This window comes from Symphodus melops (genome assembly GCF_947650265.1).
Source record: "Symphodus melops genome assembly, chromosome: 5".
Lineage (NCBI taxonomy): Eukaryota > Metazoa > Chordata > Actinopteri > Labriformes > Labridae > Symphodus > Symphodus melops.
Genome location: NC_136695.1, coordinates 7,035,779 through 7,056,578, shown reverse-complemented (window position 1 = coordinate 7,056,578; position 20,800 = coordinate 7,035,779). Strand labels below are relative to the sequence as shown.

Sequence of the window (20,800 nt, the reverse complement as noted above, 5' to 3'; positions counted from 1 at the left end):
TAGCAGAGAACAAACAAAAGTTTGTGTTTTGTCTTGTAGTTTGCGACGAAAATCTACTTCTTTGTAATCTGTTGACACAAAACTGTGACCATTCAAGTGAATTTATCTTATGAAGTAAGAAAACAGTTCACATTATGAAAAGAATTCCATGAAGTTAGGACAACATACCACTAGATGGCACCAAACACTCAACATTGATTTGCTCACAGTCGAAAAGGGACAATTAAGAATGAGACAAGTGACAAATAAGTAAAAAGAAATATACATTTATTCTAAATAGCTCTGAAAAAACATTGGTAAAATTGGGAAATCTGAGGACTCTCAAAAAACACTTTATGTACAGTTGATCAACATGGACACAAATGAGCAAATAAAGTTCAATTTACTACCAGAGATTTCCTTCACATTCATAATTAAAAACAGTAAGAACTGTGTTGAAAAATGGGGAAAATACACAAAATAAATACAAATAAAGACATTAATAAGTACAGAACTTGCTCTCATGTACTAGATTCAAACACGTTTCCCTGTTGCCGCAGCTTGTCTTCATTAGACAGGAAAAATCATTTGTGAGGGATTCTGGCATGCTCACAGTCCACTTCCTGCTCATAGTCTCCTAATGTTTCGCTTGCTCTCAGCGCTTCCAGGAAGTAGTATGTCCTTCTTGTGACGACCTACAGACCTGCTTCCACACTCTTTAGAGCCGTGGAAAGCAGACATGCAGGCTGTGCAAAACTGGAAACCACAGTCCGCTCTGCTGCACACACCCTCCCTCTTCACTGAGTGACACCTGGCAGGATTCTGACATCGAGGGCAAGGCTTGAGACACTCATCATTGAAAAGGGTTTTGGCAACCTGGAGGGAAGAAAATGATGGGAAATTGCTTAAAATGCAAATGTTGTAATTGTAAATATCATTTGTAGTTCTCATTTAATTAATCACTATGATATTTTAAACAAACATTAAGAGATTATAAATAAACTTATATACATCATCATTGTTACTGTTTTTAACCTCACTTCAAGAAATTTCTCCCGCTTGCTGCTGCTGCCGGAATTTAAGGCACTCTTCTGTAATGGGGTCAAAGTGCTTTTTCCTGACTGTGGGGTGCAGAAGCTGGAAGTCCTCGACTGTGACTGGACCATCTTCAGAGCCGATCTCTTAATCAGAGTCAGTCTGGTTTCTGCATCACCGACATGGACAGCTCCACCAAGCTATAAGACAACAAAACAAAGTCAATGAAAGGCTGGATGACAATGAAATACTCATTCACATGTCACATCAATGTCAGGATTTTTTCAATCAATAACACATGCAAACATTTATTGCAAATCCATTAATGAAGCTGCCCTCTGGCTTTATATTTAAGTAAAACAATTTTACTGGTCTCCACTCCACTTACATATTTGCACTGCTGACCACACCTACCTACACCAAGACACGTTTTTCTTTGACAGATAAAAACTACCTGCTAGAGACCAACAGCAAAGGCCTTATCCTATTAAACGTATACCATTATAAAAAATTGTGAATCTACTACCTCAAAAGCAGACTCCACTTTACTCAGGTGGTTTCTTCTCTTAACACTGGCTTGCTTGTCTTGTTGGATGATTTCATTCCAGCTCTTGCACACTTGACCACACCTTCAAAACACAAGCAAATAGAGACTTATCATTTCTGCTGTTAATACTGATTTTGGCCTTGATTGTTCATAAGCCTGTTATTTAGGGTAATAAAAGGGAAGTACACAATAATCTAAACGGACAAGAGAGATTGATAAATGTAACCATTATAGTATTCATTACAAGAGCTGTATAAGAGCTGTTTAACTTTAGAGTTATGCACTGTGTCAATGTTAAATTAATGTTATCCAAAATTCTCAGTGGTTTGATGTTGGAAAAAATAAATAATAAAATGACTTAACTCATGGTGTCAGGATTCATACACTACATGAAAATGGATTTACATTATGTGAACAGTAAAGACCGCTTAGAGCAGAAACCTGACCTGTAGATATTCTTGGAGGACAGATTGCTGAATACTATAGTGAGAATGTGCCTGAGGTTCCTCTTTTTCAGCTCTGTGAGTATGTCGATCTTCCCGAGGCCCATCTTCCTGCCGATAAGCCCTGCCAACGGCATGGTGGTCCTAAACATCCCCAGCGTCTCAGCAAGTGCTGCTGTGGACTTCAGCTGCTCCTTTAGGCTTGGACTTTGGCCAACAAACATCTGGGCATTCTGCTGACACATAGCATGAACCAGCTGCAACGCTGGCGTCAGAGAGAGATTGACTGGGGTTGTTGTGCGAGGAGTTACATCTTGGTTTGCCTGAACATTGTTAGAAGGTGTCTTGTTTTCCGGCATGGTTGTGGATGCTCTTAATGGGGTTGCATAGTAATGGTTTGAAGAAGCCAAACTATCAGAGGGTATGCTATTGCTAAATGTAACAGAAACACCTCCAACAGGTGTGGCATCACCAGCAAAAACCTCGTCTTCTTTACAAAGGCTATGTTGCTTATAAAAATGTTCATACTTTCTCTCCTTTATGTCTTCCTCAGACTGAGAGCCCCCTTCTTTAAGTGTAGAAAGCCTATGCTGTCGCTGCAAACGAGTGTGTCTCTTGGTCTCTGCCAGATTTGGAGTTTTACTATTCCCTCTGGAATTAGGGAGCAGCAGCTCCTGGAAAGAGCCATCATGGTCCACCAAGGAGTCCTGGGATTTATCAAGAGTCAAAGAACTGAAACCACTGTCTTCACACACAGACCTGTCCAGAGTGAGAAGGGCATAAGCATTATGCATACATGAGCATTTTTTTTTTTTTTAAATAGCACAGATAACGTTAGATGGAAAAATGTAAAGCAGACGTTGCAAAAAAAAAAAAGAACATACCTGATGTATTTAGGTTCATGTGCTGAAGGTGGTGTGCACATTACACTTAAGCTTTCATGAAGATTGTTTGCAATCCTGCTGATTGGTGATTGAAAGTTCTCTTTAGATGAGGAAGACTGAAGCTTTCTAAAGCATGTCTCATTAATTTGTTCAGAGGAAGAAATGTTCTCAATGAAGTCTGCATCTGAGAGTGAAACTCTTCTCTCAAAACCAGGAAGGAGACCACAGTTTGGTTTTCCATCTTCTCGAGTTGATGTCCTCACCTGCGTGAAGAGGAGACGGCGTTTCCTACCAGATAGTGGCAAATCGTGCTCCAAAGTGCTTGATGCCAAGGATCCCGTCACAGTGTCCGATGTATCAAAAGATGCACTTAGCCAGTGTTCAGATCTGCCAGTCCTTCTGGTGCATGGTGATCTTGTGTTGTCAGTTTTGACATCTGTGGTGGGTCTGCGCAGGAGAAGTCTGTGTCTCAATGAGGAATCTCTTTTTGGAGTTTCACACCAACTTACTACAGATGGTCGCTGTGTCCCCCTCAAGTCTTTGCCCACATATTTGATGGGCTCCCTCGTCCTCTCATTAGGGGTAACATCAAGCCTGAGGTTCTCTTTTGGCGTTTCATTGAATTCAGCTGGAGACAAAGTTGAATGGGAGACAACACCACTGGTGTTCCGAGGGCTGTGGAATAAACCCGAGTACCCACTGTCCGAGCAGTCATCATAAATGTGCTGCCCTTTGCAGCTCTCAGGGTAGGTGTTTGATTTAGGAGTACACTCCATTTTTCTCCAGCTGCGAGCTCCTTTTGCTCCAAACAGAAACAACCAAAGGAGGATGATGTTGACAGACCTAAGAACAAGAGGCAGGAAGGTAAAACTCCCAGGTACAGGTGAAACACGAGCTTATGACTGGTTCAAAACAGACAAATAAGTGGCTTGAATATAGCCTTACCTTCACCTCACTTGCCGGATGAGCCAAGTAAATAAACCATATTTAAAACCTATCAGTTGTGCTCGATGTATAATGTAGGCAGAGATGTGTCCGATGCAAAGCGCTAAAAAAAAAAGCTGATTCAACACCAAACATTCTCAGCTGTTTCCTCCGTGTTGCTATGAGAGCGCGTGTAGTCGGATTTAAATCCTCGTCCTCCCTCCCGCTATAAAGTAAGCTACAGCCGCCACAGCCAGCTCACCACACCAACAAGCACCCCAGGGATTCACACAAGACAGAAATTAACGTTGCTATCGTCCTCCCATTTCTTTAATTGCAGTTGACTGAATAAAGCAGCATTTTGATTGGCTGGCAGTTGTGTTGTGTCAGTGTTGACAGTAATGAGGCGTAATAAAGTTTTTTAAACATCGCACGAATTATGTTCACTGTCTTGTCATCTATGTTTAGATGCTTTTGAAGTAGAGTTAACCTTTTCCGAACAAACAAAGAGAAGACTCGCCTCGGGTTCAACAACCGTGATAAAAACGGTAGGCTAATTAGCACGATAAGAAAAAACACCTGTGGGAGTAAAGGGAATTTACTCTTGTAGCACTTTTGTGTTATTAAACTAAAAAAATAAAATAAGGTACGTTTAGAGAAGTGATATCTTCGTAAAATTAGCTTACGACAAACACTCGAAAAAGTGGCTATTCCGTGTAATGTGAAGAATGAAACAGATAATTTAAAGACACATGTCTTACCTCTGGTTTGAACTGTGCTAACGTAAAAGCAAGTGGCGATAATGACAGTGATACCGCAGACTCAGGCCTAAGCCACGTTTTCAAATTTGGAGCCTATCGTTGACTGCGTCACATGTTTCCGCTCTGGCGTGCCGCCTCTTTCCGTGTGTGGTTGCCATAGCAACGGACTCTTCTCCACACAACCAGGGTTGGCTAAACAACAGCAGGTGAAGTTTTTTTTCCTTTTAGTTTTGGGTTTAACAGCAATTACTTTGGTTAAAGGAAACCTTACATTCGCTCAAAACTGATCAGATTTAATCAAAGCATTCTGGAAATAAACCAAAAGATTTTGCTAACGAACGTTAACTAAATACAGCCATAGGTATTATTTACAGCAGCCTAACATTGTTTGATATAGATGGCACCACATTATTTGACATAATAACTGACTCAACTACATGAAATTACTTCTAGGCATGAGTGCAAAAGCAGCTTTCTTTCCAAACCAGTCCACCTCCGTTGACTTCAGCGGAAAGGTACCTGTGGAGCACTTGGACTATGTTTACATCGAGAAGTGCAGAGATGTAAAATACCTGGAGAAGATCTTAAAAGTATTAAGGTAAACGCCTGAGCATGTTTAATTTAAATCAAATAGGTACAGTATTGTAGCCTATCATTTGAACATTTAAACAAGATTGAAGATAGATGGCATACAACCCATCACTGATTGTAGGCTAATGGAGCCCATCTAATATGTGGTGTTTTAAAAAATGATGTTTTACTTTGTCTAAAGGTCTGGCAAAGAGGGAGTTTATCCTCATCTGCTTGAGTTCTGTGAGAGTCACATTAAGAAACTGGACCCTCGAAACCGAGCTCTCACAAAGGAAAACCCTGTGGCCACAGCAGCCAATCTCTCTAAAGATGAGTGGAACCTCATTTTTGATGACTTAAAGGTATGTTTCACTTCTTCTTCTTTTTTTTAATCAATTATAATGTCAATTTTTCTTGTAATCAATGATAAACATTTTCCTTCTCTACAGATTTGGCAAGAAGAAACAAAAAAGACTGAGAAGTTGTTAAAGCAGGAGCCAGTGTTTGATACGTTAGTGAAAGAAAATATGGCACCAATAAGAGGTTCCAATTGCTCTGTTCTGCTTAATCAGGTAAAAAGAATAGTCTTCAAAATGAATGTCAGCATGTGTTTTTATATTTACTGTAAAGAAATGCTGAAACTAATGAATATGTCATACAGACTCCAGTTTCAAAAGAAAAGAGGAATTGTTCAAAACATCCTCTCCCACGTGATTATCGAGAATGGGACAAGTGAGTCATTTTGTCTTGCTCTGTTTATGTTTTAAATTATACAGAATAGAATGTCATGTTACCCATGTTTCACCCTTTTAAAGGCAATAGCTAAGCTTTTCTTATAACAATGATGCTCGGTTAAATGGTTGGTGCTTCTCTTAAACATTATTTTTGCAGTGTCTTCCTTTACCCAGATCTATTTACTCTCTCCAGGTTTGATGTGGAAAAAGAATGTAAAAGAATTGATGGAAAAGTGATCACAAATGATCCACCTGCCATCGCAAATAACCAACGACCACAAATCCGGACTAAAGTGGATGCTACATGTAATGTTTTAAGAATAGCATCTTATATTTATATTTAATATTAGGAAGCATTTTGTGCACTCAAGTTGTGTCTCATATATCTGGTCTCTGTAATCATTTCAGTGAAATCACAACAGGAGAAGCTCCTGCTGGCAAACCGTGAAAAGGACAAAGGCAACGAAGCATTCAAGGCAAATGATTATGAGGAGGCAGTTGCATACTATTCCAGGTTTGGCTCTTAAAATAACTTATTTTTCTGAAGAAAATAGTTTTCATTTATTAATTATTGCTGTTGTTCATAGTGGCCTGATATCAGTACAATGTACTGTTTGGGAATGATAGAGGCGATTGTGGCTTAGTGGTTGATGGTTGAGTGTTTGATCCCCAGCTTCTTGAACAAGACACTCAACCTCAAATTGCTCCCGCTGCTGTAGCAGCAAAGTGTGAATGTGAAGGGGATTAGTTAATACTGATGGACTTTACACAGCAGCCACAGTCATCAGTAGGTGTGCTGTTAAAGCGCATTGAGTAGCCAGAAGCCTAGAAAAGCGAAGTTCAAGCCCATTCATCATCTCCTGTGTGTATATTAGCCTTTGTTAAAAAGGTCTATGTATTTTTTTGCCCATCCTTTACAGGAGCATTTCCATTATACCAACTGTGTCTGCCTACAACAACAGAGCCCAGGCAGAGATCAATCTCAAACGCTGGTATAATGCAATGAGCGACTGTCAGAAGGTACTTGAGCTGGAATCAGGCAATGTGAAAGGTAATGCACCTTTTGCACAGTACCTCTTTATCAGTTACAACAATGTATGTCAATATAAACCTTATTATTCAGGCATCAGTTGTCAGTAAGTCCAACACAGTAACCTAGCTGAGGCTTAATTTATGAATGATCTTTTTTTCAATTTATATTCACGATTTTTTTTTTCTTCCGTCATCAGCCCTGCTGCGACGTGCCAATGTTTATAATCACATGGGTCAGTTCCAGCTGGCGGCTGAAGACCTGAGGATGGTGCTCAGGAGAGAGCCACAGAACGCTGTAGCCACGGTAGGTGGTGAAATCATTTAGATATGTTCATTTCATGTCTGTAGTTTTTTTTTTTTTTTTTTGTTCATTATAGGACTCACTGTAATTATTGGAGATTAGACACGTAAGAACACATTTCAACTCCTTAAAATTGAAAAGTGAATCAAACATTTTCTTTAATGGGGGGAGATGGCCTATTAGTTTGTTCACGTGTTATGTACAGAGGCTGTGGTTCTCTAAGTGGGCGGCCCGGGTTCAATTCCGGCCCGTGGCTTCTATCCTGCATGTCATTCTCCACTCTCTCTCTCTCTGGTTTCCTACTCTATCCCAAATAAAGGCCAAAAGCCATAAAATAAAAATGTAAAAAAAAGTAGTCTTTAATCACTTTACATCTGGAGTAGTCTTCCAGATGTTCCTTGTTATATGGTGACCATCATTTTGTGTTGGAAGTCCTTTAATTATGTCTCGGAGGTAGTAATTAACTGTGAGTGAATGCTGACGATATGTCTCTTCATGGAGGATTGTGGTATGAGTTTGTGTGTCACCTTTCATGACTAAACAGCAACAGTATGAGTTGTGTTCGTACAGCTTAGCAAACTCTTTCTAACATCTGAACTATTTGTGCTTTAGCATCTTCTGTCTGAAACAGAGAAGAGGATTTCAGAATGTCAACCTGAGCAGAAGAGCAAAGGCAAAAAAATCCTCATCCAAGAAGTAGAAGAGGGGGGCGGCAACAGAAATGGTGAGAAATGAAGAACCTATTGGTGAAATTCTTAAAACTACTGTATATTCAGTATGTATATACGTGATTTACAGACACAGCTACTATAAAGAAGCAAGTGACAAATTATTATTCACTGAATTTGTCCAAAAATATGGATCTTGCATTATCTCAATTTGATCACTGTAAATTAAGATCATGCTCTTCTATGTACATTGAAGACATTTTACATTCCTTCTTTAAAAGCTTCCTTTTATTAATATTTTTAAAAGAAGACTTCCATAGTTGTGTTAATAGAAGGGCAGGCATTTTAATCACAAACCCTTCCGTCTGTCTGTGGTTGAGAACGAAGAACCCTAAGCTTGTTCATCTAGTGACATGACATAGTACAGTGTATGCAAGTGTTATCTGCCCTTCCCCCACCCAGAGCTTTCGTAATTCATGGTTGAGAGTTGCTGCTTCCTGGAACACCCTGTTTGAAGTGCTCTGTGTCATGTGCGCCCAACCCTCCCCCACTGTGATGTAACCTCTGACAACTTCCGGTGGGTGTGTTTGCCCCTCATCTCCGTCTTTCTTTCTGCCTCTCCCTCCCTCCCTCTCTCCCTCCCTCTCCCTTCCAGCTCGTCCGGTTGAACCCAGCCAGCCTGTGGGAGGGGAGGAGAGCTCAGCTGCTCCTGAAAGGGGAGACATGGGTAACGCTCAAAAAAAGCCCCACGGCAGAGGGGACGGGGGTCCTCACAGTGAGTTCAACAACTCCCACCATGGACACTGGAGAAGCAGAGGAGGCAGCTCTGACAAATATAAAGTCACGCAGGACTCCAAGGTAGCGAATGGAACGAGCAAAAGGGGCTCGACAGCCTCAGTTAAGGCTGATCAGAGCAGTGGAGGTAAAGGAAACGAAGGGGAAACTTTGTCTGGAGGAAATGCAAGGGAAACTGTCAACCTTGATGCCCCATGTGGAGCTCTACCCCCAGCTCTGTCGAGGCTTAAGAATGAAGGCAACCTGCTGTTTAAAAACGGACAGTTTGCAGATGCACTGGAAAAATACTCACAGGCCATTCAAGGCTATGCAGACTCAGGTAGGTTAAATACATTCTTCTGCTTCCTCTGTTGTGCATTTGATTGGTATGTAAGACTTTGGTTGATTAGGATATTAGAGAATAGTCATATATGTGTGTCTCAGTGTGAGTAAACATAGTGTTTACTAACACCAATGTATTCTTTACAGGCAGTGACTCGAAAAATTGCTCATACTTACAAGGATATTTGAATTGATATTTGTCTTTGTTGATTATTCCTTTAAAACAATTTATTGTAACTTGAAAATGCAATTTTAAATCAAAGGTCATGACCTTGCAGTTATGATGCTAATGCCTTCATTTATAAAACCAAATATTTTTATATCTTTTGAGTTTAATGTTAGACTATTTCTGGGTATTTAGTGACTGTCAGTACAGTGATGCGTCACAAATTGGCAGTTGTGATTTATACGGACAGTGCTTCTGTTTTAGCCCCAGTCTGGCTCTAAGCCTCTGAGCTCAGGTCTGTACAGGTCACATGACTACTAACCACTCACTGTGAAATTGAATCTGTAGGAGGGCTGCTGTAAATCTCACAGAGAGAAAGTGAGCAATTGATGGAGGGAGGGAAACTGCTGCCTGTCCAGCTCATCCACCATATAACATAGGCTAGGTGTCTTCCTGGCACTTCATGTAATGTAATATAATGGACTTACTTCTGTTCTGCAAATGTATTTTAAACAACTGAAATCAACATCACACAAGCTCCAACAGCTGTCTAACGTAGTGGAGATGAGAATACAATTTATTTATTTGAAACTCTTTAAAACACGTAAACCTTCTATGTGTCAGATTTTGAGACAATGAATCATACATTTGATAGATTAATGCTGATCTTTTTTTTAATGATGAATAAACTAATGTTAACTTGAGGAAGGACAAGTCTCGATTTCAAGTTCTGGTTGCATTCAATAGCAGGGAAAAGTCACAAAAAAAACCTTTCAGAAATTGCAAAGAAAAGACAAAAAAGTCATCTCTGGTTTAAGACAAGCGTTTTGATTTGTTGAACCTAGTATCCAGTAGGTATACTGTACTGTTGTGGCACAACTCCGCCACAGTTACTACATTTTAGGTTTCGTTACGTTTCGAGCTCTAACAGGTCAACCAAAAGGGCTTTACAGGAATAAAAAGAATCAGACAGGAACAAAGTGAAAACCAACTAAGAAAAACACACAATATAAAAACAAGAAAATAGGGGGCACTTGGTGGCGCAGTGGTTAGAGCGTGTGACCCAATATATCGAGGCTGTAGTCCTCACGTGGGCGGCCCGGGTTCATGTCCAGCCTGTGGCTCCTTTCCCGTATGCTGATCCACTCTCTCTCCCTGATTTACGTCTCTATCCACTGTCCTTCCTCTATAATAAAGGTGCAAAAATGCCCCCCCCCCAAAAAATAAATAAATAAATGAATAAATAAAATGAAAATAAACAGTCAAGTTAAAAATAAAACAACAAATTATCACTTAAAATAAAGGAACACATTAAATGTGTAAGACTATTCATTAAACGTTTTGCTAAACAGGCTTGGATTGAGGGTTAATTCTGTGAGGTACTGGTAGCCTAGAAAGAGCTTAAAAAAGCTTTTCCTTGATTTTCATCCACCTTCTGTTACTTTACCTTTGCATTTTTAAAAAAAGAGAAGACAATTTATCAAGAACATTACAGGTTAGTGCTAGTCCTGTGAAGTAGCAATATAAGTCATGGAATGGATTTTGACCTGCTGCTACCTCGTTTGGTCCCAACAAAGAGATTAAGAAACGTTGGTTAAATGTCATGCCGTAGCTTACAAGTTAAGTTAATTGCTTGGAAGTTACTCAAACAAGCACAAACACATGATAAAATCGGTGCACGTGTTATAATGTAGCTTTCAATTATTTAACATTTCAAGTCTGAACCATGAGACATCTCAGGCTATAACCTCTCCCTTAGTTTGTTTGAAAAGTTACACCTCTAATGCTGATGCAACACAAAAGTGCTTCTATTCATCTCGAGACGAAGCTAACATTGCAACACACTGCCACTTATATAACAACAAAGGTAAAGGACACATTGGCGATAATCAATATGGCAAACTTTTTTAACTGAAACAAATTACCGTATGCTCCATGTTTGTTCAGAACACATCTATTTATGTCTTTGTCTGTGTTTAATGAGATATTTATAATCATAATATATGTATATAAACACACATATTTATGTATATTTCTATATATATATATATATATATATATATATATACAGTACAGTATATATATATACATGGTGTATTTATGGCACATGGTGTATTTATATACATATATACATGGTGTATTTATGGCATCTGTCTTTTTCCTGCAGGGATTGATAGCCCAGAGGACCTTTGTATTCTCTATTCTAACAGAGCAGCATGCTACCTAAAAGATGGCAACAGTCAAGAATGCATACAGGATTGCACAAGGTGAGAGAATTATTTACTGAGCTTTTCACACAGTGTGTTAATTAAGTGTGTTAATTTTTTTTTCTTGTTGTTCAAAGCCTTTTCACTCTGTTATTTACACAAACAGCATGAAATACACATGCAAATACAGGACCTTCACACATGGATTCAGAGACCCAAGCCCATTCACACACTCACTCTACACCTGTGTATTTTCCAACATTTTCAGGTTGGGGTGCATGTGTGAACGCAAACATTTACATTTGTTCAACCTGACTTTATCCAGACTTTGTCCTGCCAAAAATGTAATGAAAAAGTCAGCTTGAAGTCGGGGAGAGCCGCTGTGTGAATGTAGGAAACAGTCGCCAACACAAAAGAACCTTCCTCCATTTGCTACTTTACTTTCTGCCCAATAAAGCTTAAAGTGGAATTTAACCCAAATGTTACTATTCGGGCAGTAACCGTAAAATTCAACACAGTGTTTAATTCTTTTGGAAAAAACACATCAACTTTTTAATCAGAGTCATCATGTCACAAATATAACAGAGGACGCAGACATCCCACTTGATCCTATGCTCCTGTCTCATCACATCTATTTATACTAACCAGAGCCCTGGAGCTGCAGCCATTCTCCCTCAAACCCCTCCTGCGGCGGGCCATGGCTTATGAGTCCCTGGAACGCTACCGTAATGCCTATGTGGATTACAAGACTGTCCTGCAGATAGACATCAGTGTTCAAGCAGCACATGACAGCGTCAACAGGTATTTACTCCACCTGTCTTCAGCTGGGAGGCTGCGAAGGCAGGGAGATGTCTACACTGATTTAGAATAACCGTATCCTTGCTTTTATTTTAATTGTGTTTCACAAACAAAATAGTTATTGAAATAAGACTAAATCAAGTGAATCACCCCTTCCTTCTTCGACAATATTATTTCCACATTTTTTATGTTTGCTATTTTATTCTGTACCTCAATCCACAAATTGTATTGTACTATGATCACAATAAACTACCAGTATGTGTGTTACATACAAAGTCTTAGTAAAAGTCATTAGTGGCTCAAAGATTTAGCTGGTGTTCAAAAGTAGCTCCCGCTTGAGGCTAATTATGGCTTGTCGAGTGCATGTCCTCTTGCGCTGTTATGCAATGAGTAGAACTCACCTGAGTAGTTGGGTTCAGGAGGACCAGAAACTTCGAAGCTGTTGCATATATCAATAGATCTACAAAAGTGAACTGTATCGCATAAAATGCTGTAAAATAGTCTATTTGATCACTTTTTTTTGTTTTAGGGAGTTTTATATTCAGCTTGTTTTTGTTACGTAACATCCATGTATTGACCGGTGTGCGTCCTTCTCCAGGATCACTCGGCTGCTGATTGAGCAAGATGGTACAGAGTGGAGAGAGAAACTTCCCAACATTCCTCTAGTGCCTCTGTCAGCTCAACAGCACCGCAGAGAGGAGCCACCCAGTGAGGACGTCCTGCAGGCCCGGGCAGAGAAAGCAGCAATGGATGCAGGTCTGTTTTGATAAATGCATCATCAAATATGTCCTCAAAAACAAACTGGGCTTAATCAGGCTCGTAGTGATGTTTGTGAAAACTTCTTAATCATATGTTTAGACAGTTAATCTTGAACTTTGTGTAAATGCTGAGGTAATGATTACAAGTGTTGGGTACTAGTTTAGCTCAGGCATCCCGCTTACAGTCCATTTACCATCTACAGTCCTCTATGCCCTGGATGCAGGTTTTGGTTGGTACTGTGATGTATAGTGATCAGTCCTGTCTTTTTTCAGCTTTCCTGTCAATAAATACATAACATCTTAAAAAAATAAAAAATGGAAGTAAGACACGCAGACATGATAGACCTGTACCCTCTGAAGCCCATGTTTATATCGGTTGAATGGTTCTTGCCCTCTCATTTTAGACTTCTTCTAATAAGCCTTGCAGTTCAAACACATGGAACTTTTAAATTTTATATGTTGGCTTTCTGTTCTGAGCCCTATAAATGCCTCTATTTGAAGAAACATTTGATTAAAAAGCTGAAATGGACGAGACATCAAAAGCATGCTAAGCCTTCTTTCTGAAACACTCCGCAGAGCCAAGACATCGGCTCTCAGCCTGTTCATTTGTATGCACATTTTAGGGTTGCTAACTAGCTAACTATTTGCTCAGGAGGTTGTTCCTACTTTGTTGTCTTGTTAAAATTAATGGTCTAGCCTGGGAATTAACACCATAGAAATATATAAAGTTATGGAAAGGCACTTATGGGTATTCGGCAGTTGCTTAGCAACAAAGTGGTGTTCAACTTATGCTTTCTAGGGTTCCAGTGAATCACAAATGTCATGTTTGGATCAAGTCAAAATGCACCTCAATAACGTATTGCATCCACATTATACACAATGCTGCTATTTCAATAATAATAATAATAATAATAATAATAATAATAATATGAGTAGTCAGATAAACCTGAAGTCCCTTTCAGGAACATATATAACTGAGTTTGTATAAAGTGGTTTACACAAAGGGGGGTGCCTACACACATCCCTTAAATGATGCTTTGTATACACTTCAGACTCTGCAAAGGGCAAAGTGGCATTACATTTATTGTACAGTGACGTTTAATGATGATAAGGTGAACAAATCACAGATCAACTGTGGTCTGTGATTGCAAATATTAACAAAACGAAGAAAGCACATTTTGCATTCAAAGCATTATGCTGATCACATAAGGCAATGACACAGTCAAGTCTAATTTCAATAAAAGTGTTTTTAAACAAGTAAAACATAAAAAGGTTCAGCTCAACCAACATTGAAATGAATGGGACACATGCATTTATTCCGAAATATTATGACCATCACATATTTGACGTTTTGGGTCTTTTGTCTCTCTACATTATTCTTTAATGGCAAGACTTTTACTTGTCATAATGACACTTTTACTCCAACAGAGGATCAGAATTCCTCCGCACAGAGGATCATCATTGAATGAGCTAAAAGAGAAACCCTTTTTGAACCTCAGCTTATTCCTGGATTCATTTATTTCACAGTCAAACCTATCAGGACAGGCCTATTATTTTATATAAATTGACATATCACGTCTGTTCCCTGACTGTGCAGTTTCCTCATTCCCTTGTGCTGGACTTAACTGTTATTTTAAAACTCCAATGAAAGGAAAGAGCTGCTGGCACAGTTTTTGCTCTCAGGAGACACTTTGCAGCAAATTGATTAGCCTTTAGTCCCCTCCATGAATGATTGCTGACTTAACTCTCTGCCTCACATCACACAAGCACAGTATTCATTTCAAATGTTATAAAGCTCTTGAAGCTTCAATGTTTAGAGGACTGAAATATTTTCTTGTGAAAGGTTTACTCAGATTTAAAAATTGTTTAGTTTCTATCGTAAGTGCTGATTTTTTTTTACTTTAATAGAAAGGAAAGTTGAAATGCTCGCCATGTTTGTAAATATCTGTTTGTGTTCATTTTTTGCTTTACAGAAAGGAAAGCTGAAGCCCGTTTTACAGTTTTGAAGAAAGAAGGGAATGACTTTGTGAAGAATGGCCAATACCAGGATGCGCTGGGAAAGTACACTGAATGCCTTAAGCTAAAGCCAGAAGAGTGTGCAATCTACACCAACAGGTTAGAGGCTCACAAACAGAAACACTGCAAAGGTCTCTTTGTACTTCACATAGTTTGTTTCCTTACAAGGCAGAACTGTCAGATTAAACCGAGAAAATCCAGTGGGTCATTGGGATTAATGAAAACATGCCAATTAATAGTCTTCAGTTGTCATCTTAAATGAATACCAATAACAAGGCTTTACTCTGTCACTAGTAATAAATTATAATGTTGACGCTAAATTTGAACAGAAAGGAGCAGCTGTCTTCATCTGAAATGGTTATCAAAGACAAATACAGCTAAAACTGGTCATTGACTGGACAGGCCTGACTTCTTTCTTGCTGTTCCAGAGGAAGCTGTTATGCTTACATTTATAGCATTCTATTGTGTCTGTGTTTGCTTGTGTATGAGCTTGTATGTTCAGCCACACCAGAGCAAACACACAGCTGCAACTCCCACAGAGCTGCTACAACTCAGTAGGCTAAAATACTTTTTTCAGTATGAAGAAAACAAAGCTTTTAAAACATGTGGCAGACACGTTTGTCATACGAGAATTATCTTTGGCATGCCTTTAATCATTAGTTGTCTGATTCAAAGCTAATGCATCACAAAGTCATCAAATAAAAGTAGCTGCTGGTGGCTCTTTAAAAATTCTTGCATGTGTGTGCTTGCAGAGCTCTGTGCTACTTGAAGGTTGAGAGGTTTACTGAGGCTAAACTCGACTGTGATGCAGCGCTGAAGCTGGAGCCAACCAATAAGAAGGCCTTCTACAGACGAGCACTGGCCAATAAAGGCCTCAAGGTGAGAAGAGTTAGTAATTGAAAACTGCCACAAAACGACTGTGCTAATTAAAAGGTGGGTTAGAGAGAAAAAAAATGTATCCTCAAATATGTTTTGAACTATGAATTGAGGCACTTAAACCTATTTATTTGCCCCTTCTCCAGGACTACCTGGCATGTAGTTCTGACCTGCAGGAAGTGCTGCAGCAGGATCCCAATGTGCAAGAGGCTGAGAAGGAGCTGCAGGAGGTCACAGTGCTGCTCAGACAGAGTCTGGCTAATTCCAATCCTTCACCAGCCAAACCCAGGAAAACTGTCCCCATCACAGAGGTAGCTCCTTTCATTTATTTATTTTTTATTTTTTAAATGAGTGTATGCACAGGTAGTAGGCCTGCCCATTTTTTATTTATTTTATTTAATTGCCATGTCTTTTCTTTGTTATTCTGCTTAAATAACCTCTGTAACACATCGTCAGGTTGATGGTGACCAGGAAACAACGTGTGATCCTAACTCAGAGAACAGCTGCAGAGGAGAGGATATCCCAACTAACCTCCAGCCGACAGATGCCTACGAGTTTGGACAGGCTCTGAATGCCGTGCGTTGCAGCGGGAACACAGCGATCTGTGCTGAACTGCTGGCTTCCACACCCCCCGAAAGGCTTCCTCATTTCTTAAGCACCCACTTGGATGGACACACTATCAGCCTCATCATGCAGGCAATGGACTCCCACCTCCTGGAAAAGAATCCCAGCCTGGTCTACCAACACCTCAACCTTTTGCACACCACCGACAGGTTTTCGGTGAGATAAGTTTCAGGTCCCTTTCATGGAATGTTACAAACACATAAATCCACAACAGTATTTAAAGTCACATAGCTTTGCAGAGAGTACACATCTCACTTAGCCCTGACTGTAACTCAGTTTATATAAGAAATAATACATAATCATTTGTAAGTCATCATTTACTCTATATACAGCTGAGGTTTAAATCATGCACTGTTTTCACAGGTGGTGCTTATGCTGCTGAATAAGGATGAGCGTCGCCACATGACTCAGCTGTTTGAGCATCTGGCTGCAGTGGAGAGCTCCGAGTTCACTAAGAATGATGTTCAGAATTTGGCCAACAAATACATCTGACCCTTCTTCCCCTGCTCCCTGCTGCATGAGCTGCTGCATCACTAAAACTTTTGGATCTATGCAAAACAATGCACACTGACTGAGTGCTCAAAGGCAGGAAGCTGCGGAGAGTGTCCCAGAGCAATACAAAGGAACTAAGTCACAATTACTCTTCTGGTGTGTGCTGTAAATGTTCTGACCACAGTTTGTGTGACAGCATAAGGTATATATATTTTTCTCTCCAAAACATTTTGCTATGCAGATTTACTTTTGTACCACCATTCATCATTTGCATTGTACAGCAAGGTGACAGTAAGACACTGTGGACCTTTCACTAAAGTGTATTCATAAACAGGGTCTAAGGTACAATGTTATTTAAGCTACAGGAAATCCTTTCCCTCTAAAGGCCGCTCAATATTCCCTGGACACATTTGAGTTTAAGAAGTCAGCTTGGTTGTCTTCAAACCCCGTTATTTCTCAGATATCAATTATTTGATTTATTTTACCAGCGAAGATTTAAGATGACATACAGTGCATGCTGAATGTAACCTAGCAAAGGATCAAGTGAGGTCATTTGCTACTGAGCTAATTAATGTCTGTTGATGAAAGAGAAAAGCAGGGACAAACATCACTACTAAGATATAGGCCTGCATAAAGTCTTATTCTGGTCTGTGCCGCCTGGTAGGCGTACCTTTTAAACTGATATCTTTTGAGAATGTTGTACAAAAAAATATAATTTATAACCTTATATGACTCAGACGCTTGCTTTTGTCATTTGCCCAAAAATTGAACGGATCTAAGTCCAAAAATGATTCACTCACTAAGTGTTTGTTTGCATTACCAATGCATTTGTTTACCAAATAAGCCTTCGAGGTAACTCCTACAGGCACATTTATCTTTTCTGTAGTTCAGGTGTGTACACACAGAAAAAGGCAAACTGTCTCCTAGATGCGTCTTCACATGTCAGACTCTGGGTCCCCTTACATTTTGATGAGTGAGCTGATCCTACTCCAAGATACAGAATATTTATGACATTCAATAGCTTCTTTAAAATAAAATTATATTTGTAAATGCGAAAACATGTATTTTCTTGGCTTTTATTAAATATCAAGTATTACATAAAAGACTGTCTGAATCCATCTACACTACTTGTTTCCCTGGTCCAACGTGACAGGGTAAATGGTCAAGAGAAAATCACTTCCCAAAGTGGTTTTAAACAGGTTAAAATGTTCAACATTCACGGATAACTTTTTAACATGCAATAAACTGAAACTTTTCTTCTCAGTAATAAAATAGTTACATAAAAATAAAAATTTTACCCTTACGACTTCTTGCATTAACATGAAAAAGAATGACCAACCAATGTTTCATGTATTTGTTTTTTGTTTTATTTTTATGATATGCATTTACACGCATATAATAAAGCAAATTACCAAACATATACAAATACCTTATGTTATTCTGCACAAACCACGTCTGGCACTAGTGTTCCAATAAGGATCAAGAAACGAGAGTTTTGGTGAATAATGAGAGAATTGAGAAAGAAAAAACATTTTGCTAAATGAGCGGGGAGGACTGCAGCATATATGAACTGCAGAACTAAACTTAAGTGTTCATTCATAAACAGACCTGGGTCAAAATACTATTCAAGACGCTTTAACCTACCTGGTAGAGAGGTTCACCTGAGCCAACTCAGTGGCAATAATAAAGCTGTCCACTGAAGAGAAACTTGAGCCAACACTCTAGAGTTCAGTGTTGAAAGCAGATTTTGACTTCAAGTCTGCTCTGCAGCACCAATCAGCGAATCAAAAAGGACAAATCAAAGGGGAAGGTATCAAACTTTTTTTGGATTTAAAGGTAATAAGAAATTCAGGTAGCAGTGCAAGAGTCTCGGACCTTTCTGGGACCGCAGACGTTTGTGTAGCATTAGTGAGGCATGTATAAAACAGCAGTATGTTTGTATATTCAGTTCTCCCCTTGGTGTAAAAAGGATAAACCATACTGTGTCAGCAGGTGACAAATGTATGAGATTTAACAAAAGCCTGAGTGCTGTCTTTGGTAGGCAATTGAAAAGTCTTCATTTACCATATTTACCACAGTATGTTTTGTTAATGAGCATCCCTCCCGCTGACCCCTCGTGAGTCGTCTTAGTTTTGAGTCTTGAAGACACAGTGGAGATAGAAACAAACAGAACACAAACAGCTTCTTGAAGGCACCATGAGTTAACAAAGAAAGACATCAAATCTCTCTTTTAGTCAGTGAGACAAAACCATCACAATGAATAAATCAAAAAGGACTAAATATTTTCTTGATAACATTTCAGAGAGGTGACCAAACCATTGTTTAATGCTAATAACAATACTTCAGCATTTTCTCTTAATTAGTGTCCTCCACAGAGCTGAACAAGGCCTGGGCTTCCTGCAGGTCCAAAATGCCGAGCAGCGGCTAAAAGGCTGTCAGGGCACATCTATCCTCTTATTAACAGGAATTGGAATAATTCCTGTTCATGTCTTCTGTTTAAAGAACCAGGTGGAAGTACCAACACTGGAGCTCAGCTAATTTGAGCAATACATAGATCAACCACTTCAAAAGTCCCACCTTTACATACTGAGCACAAGTTACTGCCATTTTTTTTTTTGGAATACTGCTTCACCTTTCTGTCAGACAGCTCTTTATTTTGGCACTGTGTGTTTTTAAACATACGCTCTGTATTCCTACACATGCAGTGCAATCAGATAAGCTAATCAAGAACTACAATTGAATGGAAATGACTGAATTCCACCCACGCTGGTGGCATGAGAATAAGTTATGAACCAGAATAAATACATACTTTTGCAGAGAGAAAGAGAGAGAGAACCAATGAACGGAGAGGAAGAGAAATAACTTTTGAAGGTCTTCTGTCAGTTGTTCTGCTAATATGTTTGGCACTCTTTGCTGATAGTTTCATGCAGCAGTTTGCCTCACCACACGTTGAGCTGTCCTATTTTCACAGCAGATTAGTGCAGTATTGACGGTAATATATTTATAGCCAGCCACAGCTGTCTAAGGCCATTATCATCAAAGTAAAATCTGCACAGTGACCAGAAAACTTTCTGTTTGAATAGCATGCATAAACAAAAATGGAGCATCTTGAAATGTTCAGAGAAGCTCATCGTGGCATTTCATGACCCAACAGCTCATCTAACCAAACTGATTTATTTTTAGGTGGGACTCATGGCTTTAAGTATGTTTTGCTTCAAACTCTGTCCACAGTGGTACACAGAGGTCGAGGAGAAATGCTGACTGACATCCTCTGTTGGTAAAACACTGACACACTGAAGGGTACCTTGAACAATCCCTGTAAGCCCAGGCCTTCTAGTTTTCATGGTGGTGGTGGTGGGGGGCGTCATCTAAAAACAATCCTCCAGGGAAAAGACAATTAAATGTAATTATAAACAAACAAGAACACAAAGGTTCCTCTATTACGAATACATCTGTGGGGAAGTATAAAGAGGACAAAATGAATCACATTGTCTGGTCCCTGTTTGAGTTCACCTCTGGAGTATCGCTATTATCAAGCTAAAGTCAAACACTCGCATTACTGGCACAGTGGTTTTTAACTGAACATACACAGAGCAAAAGGAAAGTTACCAAATCAGTGGGCTGTCTCTGTTTCGAGTGGTGAGTGAGTGTTGGCAGTCTTTGGGCTCCACAGGAAGAATCACAACCTTTACATTTCTCGTATGGCTGAACTTTAGGAACATCTCAATACTTCCTGGCAGCCCGCTAACTGCCAGTGGATAAAGTGTTTTACTTGAGGGTGGAACAAGTTGAAAGGTAGCAGAGATGCAGGTTGGAAACAACAGAAATGCAGCGATCATTTGTAACTTAGTTGAGGAAATGATTTTTTT

The 20,800-nt window shown here is 39.4% G+C and overlaps 2 protein-coding genes across 4 annotated transcripts; one reads left to right on the top strand and one right to left on the bottom strand.

Moving 5' to 3' along the window:
- Window positions 1-250: 250 nt before the first annotated feature.
- Window positions 251-4,670, bottom strand: fbxo43 (F-box protein 43). 2 transcript variants are annotated; one of them, XM_079343645.1, is made up of 7 exons: window positions 4,574-4,670; window positions 3,834-3,936; window positions 2,889-3,731; window positions 2,008-2,763; window positions 1,541-1,643; window positions 1,020-1,214; window positions 251-855 (listed from the first exon to the last, which is right to left on the bottom strand). In XM_079343645.1, exons 3-7 carry the CDS (start codon window positions 3,662-3,664, stop codon window positions 607-609), a joined length of 2,079 nt encoding a protein of 692 aa, XP_079199771.1. In that variant the 5' UTR covers window positions 3,665-3,731; window positions 3,834-3,936; window positions 4,574-4,670; the 3' UTR covers window positions 251-606. The 2 variants fall into 2 exon arrangements, with proteins under 2 accessions (XP_079199771.1, XP_079199770.1); XM_079343644.1 differs by lacking the exon at window positions 3,834-3,936 and having other exon boundaries at window positions 4,574-4,663.
- Window positions 4,671-4,689: 19 nt separating this feature from the next.
- Window positions 4,690-20,800, top strand: spag1b (sperm associated antigen 1b). 2 transcript variants are annotated; one of them, XM_079343640.1, is made up of 19 exons: window positions 4,690-4,779; window positions 5,027-5,171; window positions 5,346-5,505; window positions 5,593-5,715; window positions 5,805-5,875; window positions 6,071-6,183; window positions 6,286-6,391; window positions 6,798-6,928; window positions 7,107-7,213; window positions 7,823-7,934; window positions 8,534-8,992; window positions 11,328-11,427; window positions 12,016-12,168; window positions 12,764-12,921; window positions 14,897-15,038; window positions 15,692-15,818; window positions 15,962-16,126; window positions 16,272-16,595; window positions 16,803-20,800. In XM_079343640.1, exons 2-19 carry the CDS (start codon window positions 5,029-5,031, stop codon window positions 16,929-16,931), a joined length of 2,823 nt encoding a protein of 940 aa, XP_079199766.1. In that variant the 5' UTR covers window positions 4,690-4,779; window positions 5,027-5,028; the 3' UTR covers window positions 16,932-20,800. The 2 variants fall into 2 exon arrangements, with proteins under 2 accessions (XP_079199766.1, XP_079199767.1); XM_079343641.1 differs by lacking the exon at window positions 4,690-4,779 and adding an exon at window positions 4,807-4,934.